This window comes from Ranitomeya imitator, chromosome 2, assembly GCF_032444005.1.
Source record: "Ranitomeya imitator isolate aRanImi1 chromosome 2, aRanImi1.pri, whole genome shotgun sequence".
Lineage (NCBI taxonomy): Eukaryota > Metazoa > Chordata > Amphibia > Anura > Dendrobatidae > Ranitomeya > Ranitomeya imitator.
Window position 1 is genome coordinate 672,057,626 of NC_091283.1, and position 18,920 is coordinate 672,076,545.

An 18,920-nucleotide genomic window follows, 5' to 3' on the forward strand; every position below is an offset into this window, starting at 1 on the left:
AATTGTCTAAGGGTTTTTCCGTCTGTCTTTCTGTCTGTCTGTCTGTCCTGGAAATCCCACGTCTCTGATTGGTCGAGACCGCCAGGCCTCGACCAATCAGCAATGGGCACAGCGACGATGATGTCATAATGGTTGCCATGGCGACGATGTCGTCATAAAGGTTGCCTCGAACAATCACCGACAGGCACAGTCTGCAGGGAATTCTGGAATCATCATTGTCCATATACTACGGGGACATGCATATTCTAGAATTCCCGATGCGTTAGAATCGGGCCACAATCTAGTATAGTATAATAATCATAGTGACCAGTGAGCTATAAAGCACCCAGCGGGCAAACAACAACAAAAAAATGCCCCCAAAAAACAGTAGAGTAGAGGTAAAAAAAAAGCCACCTGGTATTACCTGCTGAATGGGATGAACGTCCCTGGGATGTGCCGAACCCCGACGCGCGTTTCGGCGTCTGCGTTCGTCAGGGGGTGAATCCAAGGTCTCCAGACCTGCAGATATTTCTCCATTGAACCATTAACCTCAGTGGACAATTCCTCCATACTTTGAAGGCTGGTCATCTCCTTAACCCATTCAGACATATTCGGAGATTGGGAGGATTTTCAATTCCTCGGGATCACAGTGCGCACAGCAGTTAAGCAGAATCTTAGGAGACCCTATTTCTGGAAGCGAAACGAGCCCGGGAGGATAGATAAAGCCACCTGGGGGGATTTGGTCACCAAATGACCGCTAATGGCTTGATAAGCGGAAAAGACAGAATCCCAAAATCGTTTAATATGCTTACATCCCCACCAAATGTGTAGCATGGTACCTCTCTCTATTCCACAACGCCAGCACCTATCGGAGACGGAGGGAAAAGTGGCGTGTAAGGCTATGTGCACACGTAGACTATATAAGGCTTCCCCCCAGTCTAGTGTTTCACTGGTTGGGCCCAGTCCTCTTGTCTGCCCTTATTCGCACTGAGGTCAACATTGACACAATGTAAGGTTTTAATATTAGACAGTGTAGGACTGTCCCGATCAGAGAGTTACCGTGACGAGGTGGGATGGCTTTTGTGCTATTTTTTTTAAATCAAAAAACAGTATTACTAAAAACTCCGTGTTATTTAAATGCACTTTTGCTTTTTTACTTAGTTACATCAGGGTTTTTGTTTACTTTTTTCTCTTGTAGGTTTTTATGTGCACAAGTTGCAGAATTGAGGCGGAAATTTCCGTGGCAATTCTGCAACTTCCTGCCGCGGGTATAACGCATGCAGAATTGGCATGCATACTCCCGCTAAACACTAGCGTTTTGCAAGCGTAATTAGCTTGCAGAATGCTAGCGTTTTCCAAGCGATCTGTAGCATCTATAGGAAAACTGATTGACAGGTTGGTCACACTTGTCAAACAGTGTTTGACAAGTGTGACCAACTTTTTACTATTGATGCTGCCTATGCAGCATCAATAGTAAAAAGATATGTTAAAAATAATAAAAAAAAATTTAAAAAAATCGTGAAATTCTCATCTTCCAGCTGCCCCCGCAGCCTTCCCGATCCTCGCGATGCTCCCGGCAGCTCCCGTTCCCAGTGATGCTTTGCGGCAATGACCCCAGATTACGTAGCATCATGCGAGACCGCTATGTCATCACAGGTCATTGTGGCAAGGCATCACTGGGAACGGGAGATGCCGGGAGCTCCGCTAAGGCCTGGGCTGGATTTGGGGGCCGCTGGAAGGTGAGCATATAAATTCTTTTTTTAAGGGCCTGGAGGAGAGTCTCCTCTTCTCCACCCTGGGTACCATCCGCACATGAGCCGCTTACTTTGCGCATGGTGGGCATAGCCCCATGCGGAAAGTAAGCAGATCAATGCATTTCTATGTGTGCGGAATCGCCACGATTCCGCACAAAGAATGAGCATGCTACGTATTTTTCCGAGATGTGATTTCACCACGGAAAAATACGCACCATTAGCACAGCATTGCGGAATCCCATTGAATTCAATGGGTTGTGTTGTGCATGCGTTTTCGCAGCATTTTCGCGGCAAAAACACATACAATCCGAAATGTGTGCACATAGCCTAAAGTCCAAACATTCAATTTCTTGCCGGCCTGACTGGCAGCTGCAGCCTGTGCTGACAGGTGTGAGATCTCAGTCTAGTTGTGCGAAGAATGAGTTAAGCATTCAGAAAGGATTATACAGCCCATCTGATATGAGTTTAAAAACAAAAAAGATACATCCTCTAAGTGATCCATCCACTGGACAGGTGATAACTTGCTGATCGATGTTCGCTGCCCAGTGACACCCGCACAGATTGGCAGAAAATGGAAACTTCCTATCCCCATCGCAAAATAAGAAGAAGGTTGAACAACTGACTGCAGCTCCATTCTCTCTTCAAGGAGCTGTCGGAAAATGTTGAGCATAGTGTTCAACAACCCAATAGGGAAAGGATGGTGCAGCGGTTGAGCATTTGCACTGCTGCTCCATTGTAACAGGGATAACAAGTGCTCTGTTCTGCCGATCAGTGAGCGCTCCAGCACTGAGACCCACAATTATCAATAAGATGTCACCTATTCTGTGGAAAGGCGATAAAGGATTTCCAAGTGAAAAAAAAAGTTAACTCCATATCCAGGCAACAATTTTAACTCCTTTCTGCCATCGGACGGAATAGTACGTCCGATGGCAGAAGCCCCGCTTTGATGTGGGCTCCAACGGTGAGCCCACATCAAAGCCGGGACATGTTAGCTGTTCGTTAAATATAATTTAAATAGGATTTATCAAGCGCTTCTAGCCTTCCAGCCATGAGCGCACCACTGACCACCATCATGTGAACGGGGGTCATCGGTGAATTGGCATAACAGGCAGAGGTCTCCTGAAAACCTCTATGGTTGTTGATGCCAGATTGCTGTAAGAACCACCCTGTGGTCGGCGCTTATAGCAATGCAGTAGTTCTGCTACATAGGAGCAATCTGAGCATTGCTCCTATGTAGCAGAGCCGATCAGGCTATGCCAGCTTATAGCTTCCCATGGAGGCTATTGAAGAATGGCAAAAGTAAATAAAAAAAAAAGGTTTTAAAAAATATGGAAAAAAAAAATATATAAAAGTTTAAATCACCCCTTTTGCCCCATTCAAAATAAAACAATGAAAAAAAAAAAAAAATCAAACCTACACATATTTTGTATTGCCACATTCAGAGTCGCCCAATATATAAAAAAAACAAAAAAAAAAGGATTAACCTGATCGCTAAATGGCGTAGCGAGAAAAAAAAAACAAACGCCAGAATTAAGTTTTTTTGGTCGGCGCGACACTGCAATAAAATGGCCGATCAAAAGAACGTACTGCATCCAAATGGTATAATTAAAAACAGCAGCTCGGCACGCAAAAAAAAAGCCTTCACCTAACCTGAGAAACTGAAAAATAGAGACGCTGCGGGTATCGGAAAATTGCAAAACCTAAAAGAGCTCCGAGGTGAAGGGGTTAAAATCTCCTGAAAAACAGATCTTCACTAGGGTTGAGCGAAACGGGTCGGCCAGATTCAGAAGTCGCCGACTTTTTCATGAAACCCGACCCGACCCCTGTGTGGGGTCGGCCATGAGGTCGGCTATCTTCTGAACTGGGATCGGAATTCCGATACCGATTCCCGATAGGTTTAAGATATCGGGAATCGGTATCGGAATTCATATTTAAGTGTAAATTAAAGAATAAAAAAAAAAAAATATTGATATACTCACCCTCGGACGCGCCGTGGTTCTCACCGGCAGCCTTCCTTCCTAAGAATTAGCACCTGAAGGACCTTAGATGACGTCACGGCTTGTGATTGGTCGCGTGAGCGGTCACATGGGCCCCGACCCGACCCCTGTGTGGGGTCGGCCATGAGGTCGGCGATCTTCTGAACTGGGATCGGAATTCCGATACCGATTCCCGATATATTTAAGATATCGGGAATCGGTATCGGAATTCATATTTAAGTGTAAATTAAAGAATAAAAATAAAAAAATATTGGTATACTCACCCTCGGACGCGCCGTGGTTCTCACCGGCAGCCTTCCTTCCTAAGAATCACCGCCTGAAGGGCCTTCGATGACGTTGCGGCTTGTGATTGGTCGCGTGAGCGGTCACATGGGCGTCACGCGACCAATCACAAGCCGCGACGTCATCTAAGGTCCTTCAGGTGCTAATTCTTAGGAAGGAAACGTCCGAGGGCGCATCCGAGGGTGAGTATATTCCTAATAGGTATATATTCACCCTCGGACGTGCCCTGGTTCTAACCCGCAGCCTTCCTTCCTAAGAATCAGCGCTTGAAGGACCTTAGATGACGTCGCGGCTTGTGATTGGTCGCGTGACGCCCAAGTGACCGCTCACGCGACCAATCACAAGCCGCGACATCATCGAAGGTCTTTCAGGCGCTCATTCTTAGGAAGGAAGGCTGCCGGTAAGAACCAGGGCGCGTCCGAGGGTAAGTATAGCAAGATTTTTTATTTTGATTCTTTATTTTACACATAAATATGGATCCCAGGGCCTGAAGGAGAGTTTCCTCTCCTTCAGACCCTGGGAACCATTAGAAACCAAATGCACTGCATTGGGTTTCGAGTTTCGGCCGACCCCGACCTCGACTTTTCTATAGGATCGGCCGATTTCACTCGACCCGACTTTTGAAAAAGTCGAGTTTCGTGAAACCCGACCTGATCCTATAAAAAGAAAAGTCGCTCAACCCTAATCTTCACCTCCTAGTATTGATATTTATGAAGAGACTTATCAGCACAGATCTGTTTTATTTAGATTACGAATTCTGAAATAAAAATGATATCCAAGATATTCAGCAGCAGAATGTTATGAAATAACGATACATATGCTGTTGGCAGCGTAGGCTGTACCCACTTGTTTGCACGCCATGGTAACATGTGCATTAGGATTACGGATCTTGTGCCCCTCATCCAAGATGATATAGTGCCAGTGGTACCTAAGCAGTTCTTCCTGCATTAAGCGGACATTAGAATACGAAGTGATGAGAACACCACGACTGTTGCCTATTTCCCCAATTAACTTCACCTGCAATACAAAGAAAGAGGTTTGTAAGAACGAAAACACTATTGAAATATTACATTGTATCTATGAGAACAAGACCATGAAGACAGGAAAGGTACAACCAGCAAAATGACAATTCATGTAATTCACCCACTTGGGAAACCCTATAATTTCCCCTATTACAAAGGGACTAGCAGCACACAGGCTACATTCTACCATACAATCAGAGGGAGATTAGCCAAACATTTGCTGCTAAACCTCATTGTTATGAACGCAGTAAAAAAAAAAAAAATACCCCTCAATGTTTTGCACTGCATGTGAAAGGTGTTGTAAAAACCCTATTGAAGAACAATGAGAAGCAGGCAGAGTGTTACTGACTGCAATAAAGGTTTGCCTGACAGTTCATTTTCCCCACTCCCCCTAGACATTACAGGTGTCAGCCGACCCACAGGGAACAGTCAGGGGGGACTCAAACAGAACTCGCCACAACCTGCAGGTTCAGTGGCACTTCGGCTAATGTTTATGGACCCTTAAAGGGGATGCACCACAATAAAGATGTGTAAAATTCCCTTGTACAAAACAGAGGCCACCGCACCCTTTATTGCCGACGAGCTCCTGAGCTGGATGATCGTCACTGGGCGTCGCAGAATCCAAGGAAAACTACCCAATGTTGCATTAATTATCATCAATTATGCAAATTATCCTGCCAGCATGTGCACCAGAACTGGAAGGTATTTTACCACTGAGCTCCGCCATGACTTAGGGTGCTTCTTGCCTAAAGTGTGTCTTATAGTCCAGAAAATACTCCGCTTCTACCACATACACAGAATTGTATAAAATTAAAAAGCAACAAATCCAGAAATTCAATGTTCTAGCTATGAAATCATGAAGTCTGGTCACCTTTTTACCGACAAAGCTTCCAGTCTCGTGCAGAACAGCCACGCGAATTTTAGGCCACCAAGTATGAAACTCCTTCACCCATTGATGCATGACAGTGGCAGGACACACAATGATGCTGGGACCCAAGCCTTCATATCTACAAGAAATGTTATGGTTACAGAGTGCCGAAGTTTATACAATGTGAAGAATATTAATGCACATCATGCACTGACTTCACTATTCCACCGGCCATAGTGGGCGCACTAACTGTCTGTGTCTTGGAGAATGCCCAGCTGTTCACCTTTACTAGTAAGTCCCAATATCCTATGTAATAAATGCGCACTTTTACCATTTTCAGAAGAAACCTCTTCTGTGCATAAAGAATGGAGTCATATGAGTAAAAGAAATACAAGGAAAATAACTATCCAATAAAAAAAAGTAATGAATGTCCAGTCTTCGGCTACACGAGGGCACGCGCCCAGTGTCATGGTTCCCAGGTATTCCTGATGCCAGCGGGCGCTCACATAACCACATATGTGATTTGCACAGTCTGAATTGGGTAGTACCCACATTTATGTTACTCTCCTACAGGTGGCCAAAGGACTGTCTGGCAATACCGGGGAATCATGCAGCCATGATTCAGCAGTCACATAACAGCAACTCCAGACTTTTGTCCCAGGGTTAAAATTTGACCAGCGATTTCTCATTTTTCTAACAAAACATACAAAGCCATTTGAAGTGACTTTGAGGGGTCAATATAACAGAAAATACCCCAAAGCGACACCATTATAAAAACTGCACTCCTCAAGGTGCACAAAACCACATTCAAGAAGTTAATTAACCCTTAGGGTATGTGCACACGTTCAGGAATTTTTGCGTTAAAAAATGCATACATATGCACCTTATCATTTAGAATGCATTCCGCAATTTTTGTGCACATGATGCATTTTTTTCCGTGAAAAAAACGAATCGCGGTAAAAAAAAAAGCAGCATGTTCATTAATTTTGCGGATTTTTCGCATTTTTCCCGCTATTTAATGCATTGGAAAAAAAAACACAGAAAAAAAACGTGTAAAAAACGCAAAAAAAACACATGCGGATTTCTGGCAGAAATGTCCGATTTTTGTCAGGAAATTTCTGCAAGAAATCCTGAACGTGTACACATACCCTTAAGGTGCTTCACAAGAACTGAAGCAATGTGGAAGAAAAAAAAATGAACATTTTACTTTTTTCACAAAAAAATTTACTTTCAAAGCAATTTTTTTTTTTTTTTCACAATCTTATCAGGAGAAAATGGACCACAAAATTTGTTGCGCAATTTATCCTGAGTACATCAATACCCCATATGTGGGGAAAAGCCACTGTTTGGGAGCATGGCAGGGCTCAGAAGGGAGGGAGCACTGTTTGACTTTTTGAATACAAAATTGGCTGGAATCAATGGTGGCACCATGTCACGTTTGGAGACCCACTGATGTACCTAAACAGTGAAAACCCCAACCCTAACCAAAAACCCCAACCACAAAGCTAGCCCTAACCCTAACCCCAACCCTAACCACAAAGCTAGCCCTAACCCTAGCCCCAACCCTAACCCACTTTGGCCTAACCCACTTTGGCCTAACCCACTTTGGCCTAACCCACTTTGGCCTAACCCACTTTGGCCTAACCCACTTTGGCCTAACCCACTTTCGCCTAACCCACTTTCGCCTAACCCACTTTCGCCTAACCCACTTTCGCCTAACTCACACCTTAATGGAAAAATGGAAATAAATCTATATATATAAATATAATTTTTTATTTTATTTTTCCCTAACTAAGGGGGTTCTAATGAGGGGTTTTATTTACTTTTTTTTTTTTAATTCTGACCACTGTGATAGGGTCTATCACAGTGATTACAATGACCCAATAGGAAAAATTTCCTACTGTTGCCGGGAGCTGGCCGGCAGATCTCAGCGACTGCACATGCACCCATCGGTAGCCCAGGGGACATCACGGAGGGATACTGAAGAATCCAGGGACAACGAAGGTATTGGGGGGGGGGGGGGGGGGTAATCGGGTAACCCCATTTCTCTCTCCTCTGATGTGGGATCACATCAGAGGAGAGAGAAATTAAATGGAAAATCAACCTTTTTTGTGGTCGCCGTTATACCATTAATAACGGCGATTGCAACACTGAGGACGGTAAAAACCGACCCGAATCATGTTCTCTGGGGTCTCAGCTACCCCCGATAGTCGACACCCTGGAGAAATTCGGACTCTGGGGGGCTATACCCTTAAACCTCAGCGCCATTAAAAAGCGGCGCTGTGGTTTAAGTGCCCATAACTGCTCAGCGCCATTAAAAAGCGGCACTGTGCCCATAACTGCTGATGTTAAAAGGAGTATCGGCGGTCGTTAAGGGGTTAAAGATGAGCTTATTCAACTTTTTTGAAGTTGATTATGGACTTAAAAATTCCCTCTCAAATTTTCTCCCAGCAGTGATACAGGAAAAAGTCTGCATCTTTCTAGAAAAAAACCAAAAGAAACAAGCCAGAGCGTAAGTTATTCTACATGCAATGAGTAACAGCATGTTCACGCTGTGGCCATTTCACAGACAAAAACAAAAAACAAAATGAACATGTACCCTGCAGTAAGTAAATAATAATTGTACATGTAAATAACATAAGGTACTTCTGTATTTGGATCCAAAAAGTGTAAAAGCCATTCTACTCCGACAAGGTATACCTAATAGGGATTGTCCAATCAAGTCCATTGCTCTTTACCTATTTACCTACTGCACGGCATGAACTCATTTTGATTTGACTGTGAAATGGCCACAGTGTGAACATGCTCATTTCTCTGGTTTTTCTGTAGTTTCTTGTACTCTTTCCCAGGCAGGGGTGTTTGTTTTCCTTTGTGAGCTATCTACATAGCTTCCCATGGGCAGGTGTCTGAACAGTTGGGTCTGTATCCTGCCCTTATCTTATCTGTGAAATAAACAGCCCTATTCTTCAGAAAATATCGAGTGCCAAGTTTGTATCGTATACTTCTCTTCATTGAGGTCAGTTGATACAAAGTGAGGTTTTAGTACTAGAGACTGTATAGGATCACCTTGTCACGGTGGGCTGGCTTTTACGCTTTTTTGATCAAAATAGTGTTAAGTACCCTATGTTATTTACACGTGCCCTTTACCTATTCAATTACTGCAGGCTATATGCTCATTTTGTTCTTTTCTTGGGTTTTACCTTTCAAGAAAACCATGATTTTTCTGCAGGACATTGTTTCATTGCAGCATAGAAGTCTCCACTGCCCTGCTGCCAGAAAAGGCCTTAAAGGGACTCTGTCAGCTCAAATTGGCGGGATACTAAAATGATTTCTTACCAGTCAGATGGGCGGCGTATCCTCTCTTTCTCCACCCCGTCCATCCGTTTTCCACATAATTTCGGGAATAAGAGTATGCGCGTGCCATAGTTGGCGCGTGCGCCATGCAGTCTTTGGTGGCGCACACGCAGTATGCTTTGCCCTACTGCGGGCAAAGCCGAAAAGCATTGCTGCGCATGCGCCCGCGCACTATGTCCCGGAAGTATTTCGCTGTGTTCTGGGACATAGTGCACGGGCGCAGTAATGCTTTTCGGCCTTGCCCGCAGTAGGTCAAAGCATACTGCGCGTGCGCCACTGAAGACTGCATGGCGCACGCACCAACTATGGCGCACGCATACTCTTATTCCCGAAAATAATGCGGAAAACAGGGACAGACGGGGTGGAGAAATAAAGAGGATACGCCGCCCATCTGACCGGTAAGAAATCATTTTAATATCCCGCCTATTTGAGCTGGCAGAATCCCGTTAATGATGAAAGAATAATGACATGGTCCCTTCTTCACCAGACCTAAACCCATTTGAGAACTTGTGGACCCTTCTAATAAGGGAGATTTATGCTGGAGGAAAATGATCACCTCATCAGTGTCTGGAGGCTGTGACTGGTAAGAAACTGACAGACTCCATAGACAAAAGGCTTATGGCTGAAGAACATGACGGCTAGATTTGTCACCAATATTTTGAGGAAATGTACTTCACACATTTTGAGTAGTTTGATTATTCTCATTGTAACAGATGAAAAAACTATCGAGATGGAAAATTTACATTTTTCATTTAATTACATAAAGAACTTGCACCCCAATAATTCTGCACACAGATATCTCTTTTACTTTCCTGAATATTCAGGTTTCTCATGTGCATTTATGACATATGAGCCCTAGGCTCAATCAGCTCTAGTGTCACCGGCTCCACCTACGGACATCAAGAAAAAGTCAGAAAGCAGCCACAGCCCTGGCTTCCTGTTGATGTTCAAAACGTCCAAAGGTGGGGCCAGTGAAGCCGGGGTTGATTGGGCTCAGGGCTCATGTGATGTAACAACAACACGTGAGCCACGGGAACCCGAGTGAGGACACCACTGGAACAGTGCAGGCACGGGAGACGAGGATAAGTGTTTTTTATTTTAACCAAGTCAAACATGAGGAATGAGAAGGAGTTGACCTAGTAGTGAATCACCTCTTATTTTTTGGATTGACTCACAGTTCTGGATATATTAAATAATAAAATTATCAAATTTATAAATTGCCTAATAATGCTACACACAGTGTATTCTGCAGCACTTCGCAGGCACTGTCAACAAGCACTGTCTCCAGTGGGCCTCAGTGTGGGAGCAGACCCTGGAAAACACAAGCAGATGAAAGATCCACACAGATGTTGCTCTTAGTCGAATATAACCCCAGCACTCAAAAAGCAATAGTTCTAAGCCCTGAGCAGTAGCACAGCTCATAGTGGAGACCTCAGCATACGTTCACCATCATATTTGTAACAAATGAGGACGGTAAGCTCAGAACAACACAAAAAGCTAAGAGAAAAGAAGGGAGAGAATATTTATTTTCTGTATATATTATTCAGTGCATACTTTCTCTTTGCAGAGTTGTGTCCACGACACTTTCACATTGCTGCTATCTGTTGGAAGACACAGATGCGCTGGGCAAGAATTCATTACTGGTGTAAGCTCTTTAATTTCCCGAGCTCTGCAATTCCCCTCCCTGTCATGAACGGACTTTAAAGCAGCCCCCTCCACAGTAAGCAAATTAAAGCAGTCATCTAATTGAAATGCAGTGAATAATTCAGCAGGCCCGCCCTCTGTAATAATGCTGATGAAAAATTCATGGCTGGCTCAGACTGACAGTCTACCGGGCAGCCACTTGCCTGTAATTGGAGCCTCGTGTCCTTATCCGGCTGTGACTCAGGCCTGCCAGGAAGACAATTATCTCAATGGTTTTGCCCAATCCCATTTCATCTCCCAAAATGCCTCCTGCCTGTTGACAATGTAGTTCCCATAGCCACCGAACACCTGTTTGCTGGTACCTGTGGGAAGAAAAGGATGAGTGATGACAACACAGAAAAAGAAAAAAACAAAAGGAAACGCTAAAAGTGAGGGAACTTTAGACCAGTCTTAAAAATATAAAAGCCAAATTAACTGTATTGATTATTGCAAAGATTCAAGTTCAGATTGTGTGGAGCGCAACATGGGATTTATCAAGAGTTGGTCACTTAAATGCTCTTTTTCTGTGGTTGTAGTAAAAATGTGTCTTTCTGAAATGTGATATTTTGTTAATAATTTTATCATTAACCCCTTTACCCCCGAACCTGTTTTTACCTTCATGACCAGGCCAAATTTTACAATTCTGATCCGTGTCACTTTATGTGGTAATAACTCAAACACTTCAACGGATCCCACTGGTTCTAAGAATATTTTTTCGAGACATATTGTACTTCATGCTAGTGGAAAAAATTTGTAAGATATGACTTGCGTTTATTTGTGGAAAAAAAATGGAAATTTGGCAAAAATGTAGCAATTTTCAAACTTAATTTGTACACCCTTAAATCAGTTAATGTCACACAACCTAGTTAATAAATAGAAAATACCCCAAAGTGACACCATGTCTAAAAACTGCACCCCTCAATGTGCTCAAAACCATATTCAAGAGGTTTATTAACCCTTCAGGTCATTCACAGGAATTAATGGAATGGGGAAGAAAAAACAAACCGTAAACTTTTCCTTGAGACTCAATATTTATTTATTTTCACAAGGGCAACAAGAGAAAACGGACCCCAAAAATTTGTTATACAATTTCTTCTGGAGAATGTGGATACCACATGTGTGGGGGAAAACAACTGCTTGGTGCATGGCAGGGCTTGGAAGGGAAGGACCCCATTTTTTTAATGTAAAATTTGATGGAATAATTAGCGGACACCATGTCACATTTTGAGAGACTCTGATGTGCCTAAACAGTGGAAATCCGCTCAAGTGACAACATTTTGGAAACTACACCCCTCAGGGAACTTTTCTATCTAGATGTAACGTGAGCACCTTCATAGCAGTTTATAAAGTTGAGCTGTGAAAATAGAGAAAATAACATTTTTCCACAAAAATGTGTGTTTTAGCACCAAATTTTGCATTTTCACAAGGGTAAACGGTGATACTGAATCATACAATTTGTTCGGCAATTTCTACAGAGTACACTGAAATCCAATATGTGGACGAAAACTATTGTTTTCATGGTGCACAATATGGCATGGAAGGGAAGGAACACCATTTGACTTTTTGAATGCAAAATTTGCTGGAATAATTAGCGGACGCCATGTCAAGTTTGCAAAGCCCCTGATGTGCTTAAGTAGTGGAAACTACCCCACAAATGACACCATTTTGGAAACTAATTTGGAAACGAAACCGCTCAGGGTTCATTTGGGTGTATGCTGAGCACTTTGATCCCCCAAGTAGTTCACAGAAGTTTTTAAAGGAGACGTGAAAATAAAAAAAATAAAAAAAAATGTTCCCACAAAAATGTTCTTATACGATACACTTCATCGATCCTGAGGGAAATTATGGTATTACAGCAGCGTTACAAAACAGCATTTCAAACATTACAACATTACAAACAGCATTACATAAAGTAATTACTAGATACAGATCTTGCACATGACTAACCACATTATGTAACAAACAAATTTGGGTGAATTCAGGTACTTAAATCTCTGATCATTGCCATTAGTGCAGTCATAGGTCATTGTCGTCTTTCACCCTTAGGAAATTGTTATATATCCCCATTACAGTAGGCACAAGCTATTTCCTGAATTCCTCCTTCTTGCACCTAAGTAGAATTAGATGACTGCTGAATGTGCTCTTCTGCTTCAAGAACAGCTATTATAGTGGGTGTATATTATTGTTCATTATAGCCCTACACTTCATCTAAATCCTATCTTCCACTACCTTATCAAAAGAGTCAATATGGAGGCCAACAGCCACGCTTGTCTTGATAAGTTTGTTGAGCTTATTAGTGTCAGCTACTCGCACACTACTGCCCCAGCAAATAATAGCAAAAAAGATGGCGATTGCCACAAGGGACTGGTAAAGCATTTCGAGCATTTTACTGCACACGTTGAACGACCTGAGCTTCCGTAGAAAGTACAGTCTGCTCATTCCCTTCTGGTAAACCTTCTCCGTATGATACCTCCAATCAGGTTTGCTGTCAAGGTGAACCCCCAAATATTTGTAGCTCTCAACTATCTCCATCTCCTGGCCAGCAATAGAGATCAGTAAGTAATCATCCTTTTTCCTTCTATAACTCACCATCATCTCATAGTAACATAGTAACAAAGTTAGTAAGGCCGAAAAAAGACATTTGTCCATCCAGTTCAGCCTATATTCCATCATAATAAATCCCCAGATCTACGTCCTTCTACAGAACCTAATAATTGTATGATACAATATTGTTCTGCTCCAGGAAGACTTCCAGACCTCTCTTGAACCCCTCGACTGAGTTCGCCATCACCACCTCCTCAGGCAAGCAATTCCAGATTCTCACTGCCCTAACAGTAAAGAATCCTCTTCTATGTTGGTGGAAAAACCTTCTCTCCTCCAGACGCAAAGAATGCCCCCTTGTGCCCGTCACTTTCCTTGGTATAAACAGATCCTCAACGAGATATTTGTATTGTCCCCTTATATACTTATACATGGCTATTAGATCGCCCCTCAGTCGTCTTTTTTCTAGACTAAATAATCCTAATTTCGCTAATTTATCTGGGTATTGTAGTTCTCCCATCCCCTTTATTAATTTTGTTGCCCTCTTTTGTTCTCTCTCTAGTTCCATTATATCCTTCCTGAGCACCGGTGCCCAAAACTGGACACAGTACTCCATGTGCGGTCTAACTAGGGATTTGTACAGAGGCAGTATAATGCTCTCATCATGTGTATCCAGACCTCTTTTAATGCACCCCATGATCCTGTTTGCCTTGGCAGCTGCTGCCTGGCACTGGCTGCTCCAGGTAAGTTTATCATTAACTAGGATCCCCAAGTCCTTCTCCCTGTCAGATTTACCCAGTGGTTTCCCGTTCAGTGTGTAATGGTGATATTGATTCCTTCTTCCCATGTGTATAACCTTACTTTTATCATTGTTAAACCTCATCTGCCACCTTTCAGCCCAAGTTTCCAACTTATCCAGATCCATCTGTAGCAGAATACTATCTTCTCTTGTATTAACTGCTTTACATAGTTTTGTATCATCTGCAAATATCGATATTTTACTGTGTAAACCTTCTACCAGATCATTAATGAATATGTTGAAGAGAACAGGTCCCAATACCGACCCCTGCGGTACCCCACTGGTCACAGCGACCCAGTTAGAGACTATACCATTTATAACCACCCTCTGCTTTCTATCACTAAGCCAGTTACTAACCCATTTACACACATTTTCGCCAGACCAAGCATTCTCATTTTGTGTACCAACCTCTTGTGCGGCACGGTATCAAACGCTTTGGAAAAATCGAGACATACCACGTCCAATGACTCAACTTGGTCCAGCCTATAGCTTACCTCTTCATAAAAACTGATTAGTTTGGTTTGACAGGAGCAATTTCTCATAAACCCATGCTGATATGGAGTTAAACAGTTATTCTCATTGAGATAATCCAGAATAACATCCCTCAGAAATCCTTCAAATATTTTACCAACAATAGAGGTTAGACTTACTGGCCTATAATTTCCAGGTTCACTTTTAGAGCCCTTTTTGAATATTGGCACCACATTTGCTATGCGCCAGTCCTGCGGAACAGACCCCGTCGCTATAGAGTCCCTAAAAATAAGAAATAATAGTTTATCTATTACATTACTTAGTTCTCTTAGTACTCGTGGGTGTATGCCATCCGGACCCGGAGATTTATCTATTTTAATCTTATTTAGCCGGTTTCGCACCTCTTCTTGGGTTAGATTGGTGACCCTTAATATACGGTTTTCATTGTTTCTTGGGATTTCACCTAGCATTTCATTTTCCACCGTGAATACCGTTGAGAAGAAGGTGTTTAATATGTTAGCTTTTTCCTCGTCATCTACAACCATTCTTTCCTCACTATTTTTTAAGGGGCCTACATTTTCAGTTTTTATTCTTTTACTATTGATATAGTTGAAAAACAGTTTGGGATTAGTTTTACTCTCCTTAGCAATGTGCTTCTCTGTTTCCTTTTTGGCAGCTTTAATTAGTTTTTTAGATAAAGTATTTTTCTTCCTATAGTTTTTTAGAGCTTCAATGGTGCCATCCTGCTTTAGTAGTGCAAATGCTTTCTTTTTACTGTTAATTGCCTGTCTTACTTCTTTGTTTAGCCACATTGGGTTTTTCCTATTTCTAGTCCTTTTATTCCCACAAGGTATAAACCGCTTACAGTGCCTATTTAGGATGTTCTTAAACATTTTCCATTTATTATCTGTATTCTTAATTCTGAGGATATTGTCCCAGTCTACCAGATTAAGGGCATCTCTAAGCTGGTCAAACTTTGCCTTCCTAAAGTTCAGTGTTTTTGTGACTCCCTGACAAGTCCCCCTAGTGAAAGACAGGTGAAACTGCACAATATTGTGGTCGCTATTTCCTAGATGCCCGACCACCTGCAGATTTGTTATTCTGTCAGGTCTATTAGATAGTATTAGGTCTAAAAGTGCTGCTCCTCTGGTTGGATTCTGCAACAATTATGAAAGATAATTTTTCTTGGTTATTAGCAGAAACCTGTTGCCTTTATGGGTTTCACAGGTTTCTGTTTCCCAGTTAATATCCGGGTAGTTAAAGTCCCCCATAACCAGGACCTCATTATGGGTTGCAGCTTCATCTATCTGCTTTAGAAGTAGACTTTCCATGGTTTTCCCTCCATGAATTTCGACCCATATGGACTCGACATCCTCATTCCCTTCGCTAATATCCTCCCTTAAAGTGGACTTTAGACAAGACTTTACATAGAGACAAACCCCTCCTCCTCTCCGATTTTTACGATCCTTTCTAAACAGACTGTAACCCTGTAAGTTAACTGCCCAGTCATAGCTTTCATCTAACCATGTCTCGGTTATTCCCACTATGTCAAAGTTACCTGTAGATATTTCTGCTTCTAGTTCTTCCATCTTGTTTGTCAGGCTTCTGGCGTTTGCGATCATGCAGTTTAGAGGATTTTGTTTTGTTCCAATCTCCTCGCTGTGGATTGTTTTAGAAATGTTCTTACCTCCCTTCTGAGTATGTTTTCCTGGGTCTTCTTTGTTCGAGTCTAATGTTTTTCTTCCCGTCCCCTCTTCTTCTAGTATAACGCCCTCCTGATGAGTGTAGCGAGTCTTCTGGCGAATGTGTGTTTCCCAGGTTTGTTGAGGTGTAGTCCGTCTCTGGTGAGGAGTCCATCATACAAGTAATTCACACCATGGTCCAGGAATCCGAATCCTTGTTGTCTGCACCATCATCTTAGCCAGTTGTTCGCATCAAGGATCCTGTTCCATCTCCTGGTGCCATGCCCGTCTACTGGAAGGATAGAAGAAAAAACTACTTGTGCATCCAGTTCCTTTACTTTCTTCCCCAACTCTTCAAAGTCCTTGCAGATTGTCGGTAGGTCCTTCCTTGCCGTGTCATTGGTGCCAACATGTATCAGAAGAAATGGGTGGACGTCCGTGGAGCTGAAGAGCTTTGGTATCCTATCGGTCACATCCTTGATCATCGCACCTGGAAGGCAGCATACTTCTCTTGCGGTTATGTCCGGTCTGCAGATGGCTGCTTCTGTGCCTCTCAGTAATAATAATTTTAATAATAATAATTTTATTTATATAGCGCCAACATATTCCGCAGCGCTTTACAAATTATAGAGGGGACTTGTACAGACAATAGACATTACAGCATAACAGAAATACAGTTCAAAACAGATACCAGGAGGAGTGAGGGCCCTGCTCGCAAGCTTACAAACTATGGGAGTGAGTCTCCCACCACCACCACTCTTCGTTGCTTCTTGGCTGTACTTTTTGCTGTCACTTGTTGCTGTGTGCCCTTTTCTTTTTTGCTTGCTGGTATTGCTTCATCCTTAGGTGTGCCATCTTCATCCTCTACAAAGATTTGATATCGGTTCTTCAGTTGTGTGGTTGGTGATTTCTCCATGGTCTTCTTGCTTCTTTTGGTCACATGCTTCCACTCATCTGCTTTTGGAGGTTCTCTGACACTTTTTTCACCTTCTGTGACCAGTAGAGATGCTTCTGTTCTGTCTAGAAAGTCTTCATTCTCTTTGATGAGTTTTCAAAGTTGCTTTTCTTTCTTCCAGACCCCGCACCTTTTCTTCTAAAAGGGCCACTAGTCTACACTTCTGACAGGTGAAAATTGATTCTTCTTCTGGTCGATCTGTGAACATGTAGCACATGCTGCAGCTCACCATGTAGGTTGTCACATCTGCCATGTTGCTCCTAGATCCTGCTGACTTGCTGTGTGTTTTCCTTCTTGTGTAATCTACTCAGCCAAGCTTTCTTGCAATAATGTCCTACAGGCAAAAATTTGTGCGCCGTAAGGCGCGCGGTTTGGTGATGCTTTCCAAGCAGCTGGTCCTGGCTGTACCCAACGATCTTCTAGCTGAGGGAGACTCTTCGCTTTTCCCAGAAGGCACCTGGAATATGCAAATTATCCTCCTCAAGCTTGAATCCCTGGTTTGGTGATGCTTTCCAAGCAGCTGGTCCCCGCTGTACCCAACGATCTTCTAGCTGAGGGAGACTTCGCTTTTCCCAGAAGGCACCTGGAATATGCAAATTATCCTCCTCAAGCTTGAATCCCTGGTTTGGTAATGCTTTCCAGGCAGCTGGTCCCGGCTGTTCCCAACGATCTTCCAGCTGAGGGAGACTCTTCACTTTTCCCAGAAGGCACCTGGAATATGCAAATTATCCTCCTCAAGCTTGAATCCCTGGTTTGGTGATGCTTTCCAAGCAGCTGGTCCCCGCTGTACCCAACGATCTTCTAGCTGAGGGAGACTTCGCTTTTCCCAGAAGGCACCTGGAATATGCAAATTATCCTCCTCAAGCTTGAATCCCTCGTTCGGTGATGCTTTCCAGGCAGCTGGTCCCGGCTGTTCCCAACGATCTTCCAGCTGAGGGAGACTCTTCACTTTTCCCAGAAGGCACCTGGAATATGCAAATTATCCTCCTCAAGCTTGAATCCCTGGTTTGGTGATGCTTTCCAAGCAGCTGGTCCCCGCTGTACCCAACGATCTTCTAGCTGAGGGAGACTTCGCTTTTCCCAGAAGGCACCTGGAATATGCAAATTATCCTCCTCAAGCTTGAATCTCCTTGGTTTTCTTCACATTTAGTTCTAGACAGTTAGTCTAGCACCAATCCACAAAGTCTGAAACCACCCTTCTATATTCCTCCTCCCCCTCGATCCCCCACAATACCCCCTACAATCACTGAGTCATCTGAGAATTTTTGGAGGGGACATTTATTTATACTGGAAGTCATTTGTATACAATGTGAAAAGGAAGGGTGACAACTCTGTACCCTGCCAGATACCACTTCCCCCATCCTCTCAAACTGAGGCCTGTCCATGAGGTAGTCGTTTAGCCCCAATTTTTTTTATTTTCACAAAGGTAATGGGAGAAAATGGACCTCAAAATATGTTGTGCAATTTCTCGAGAGTATGCAGGTACACCATATGTGGGGGAAAACTACTGGTTGGGCACAAAACAGGGCTCTC

At 43.0% G+C, this 18,920-nt stretch overlaps 1 protein-coding gene across 5 annotated transcripts in view; it reads right to left on the reverse strand.

Annotated features, from left to right (window-relative positions):
- Positions 1-18,920, reverse strand: part of ERCC6 (ERCC excision repair 6, chromatin remodeling factor) — a 259,795-nt gene that overhangs the window by 106,114 nt on the left and 134,761 nt on the right. For all 5 annotated transcript variants that reach the window (XM_069753041.1, XM_069753044.1, XM_069753042.1 and 2 more), the window contains 3 exons: positions 11,104-11,262; positions 5,906-6,041; positions 4,859-5,029 (listed from right to left, as the gene is read on the reverse strand). In XM_069753041.1, the coding sequence (XP_069609142.1) occupies positions 4,859-5,029; positions 5,906-6,041; positions 11,104-11,262 (466 nt within the window). The remainder of the gene's footprint in view (positions 1-4,858; positions 5,030-5,905; positions 6,042-11,103; positions 11,263-18,920) is intronic.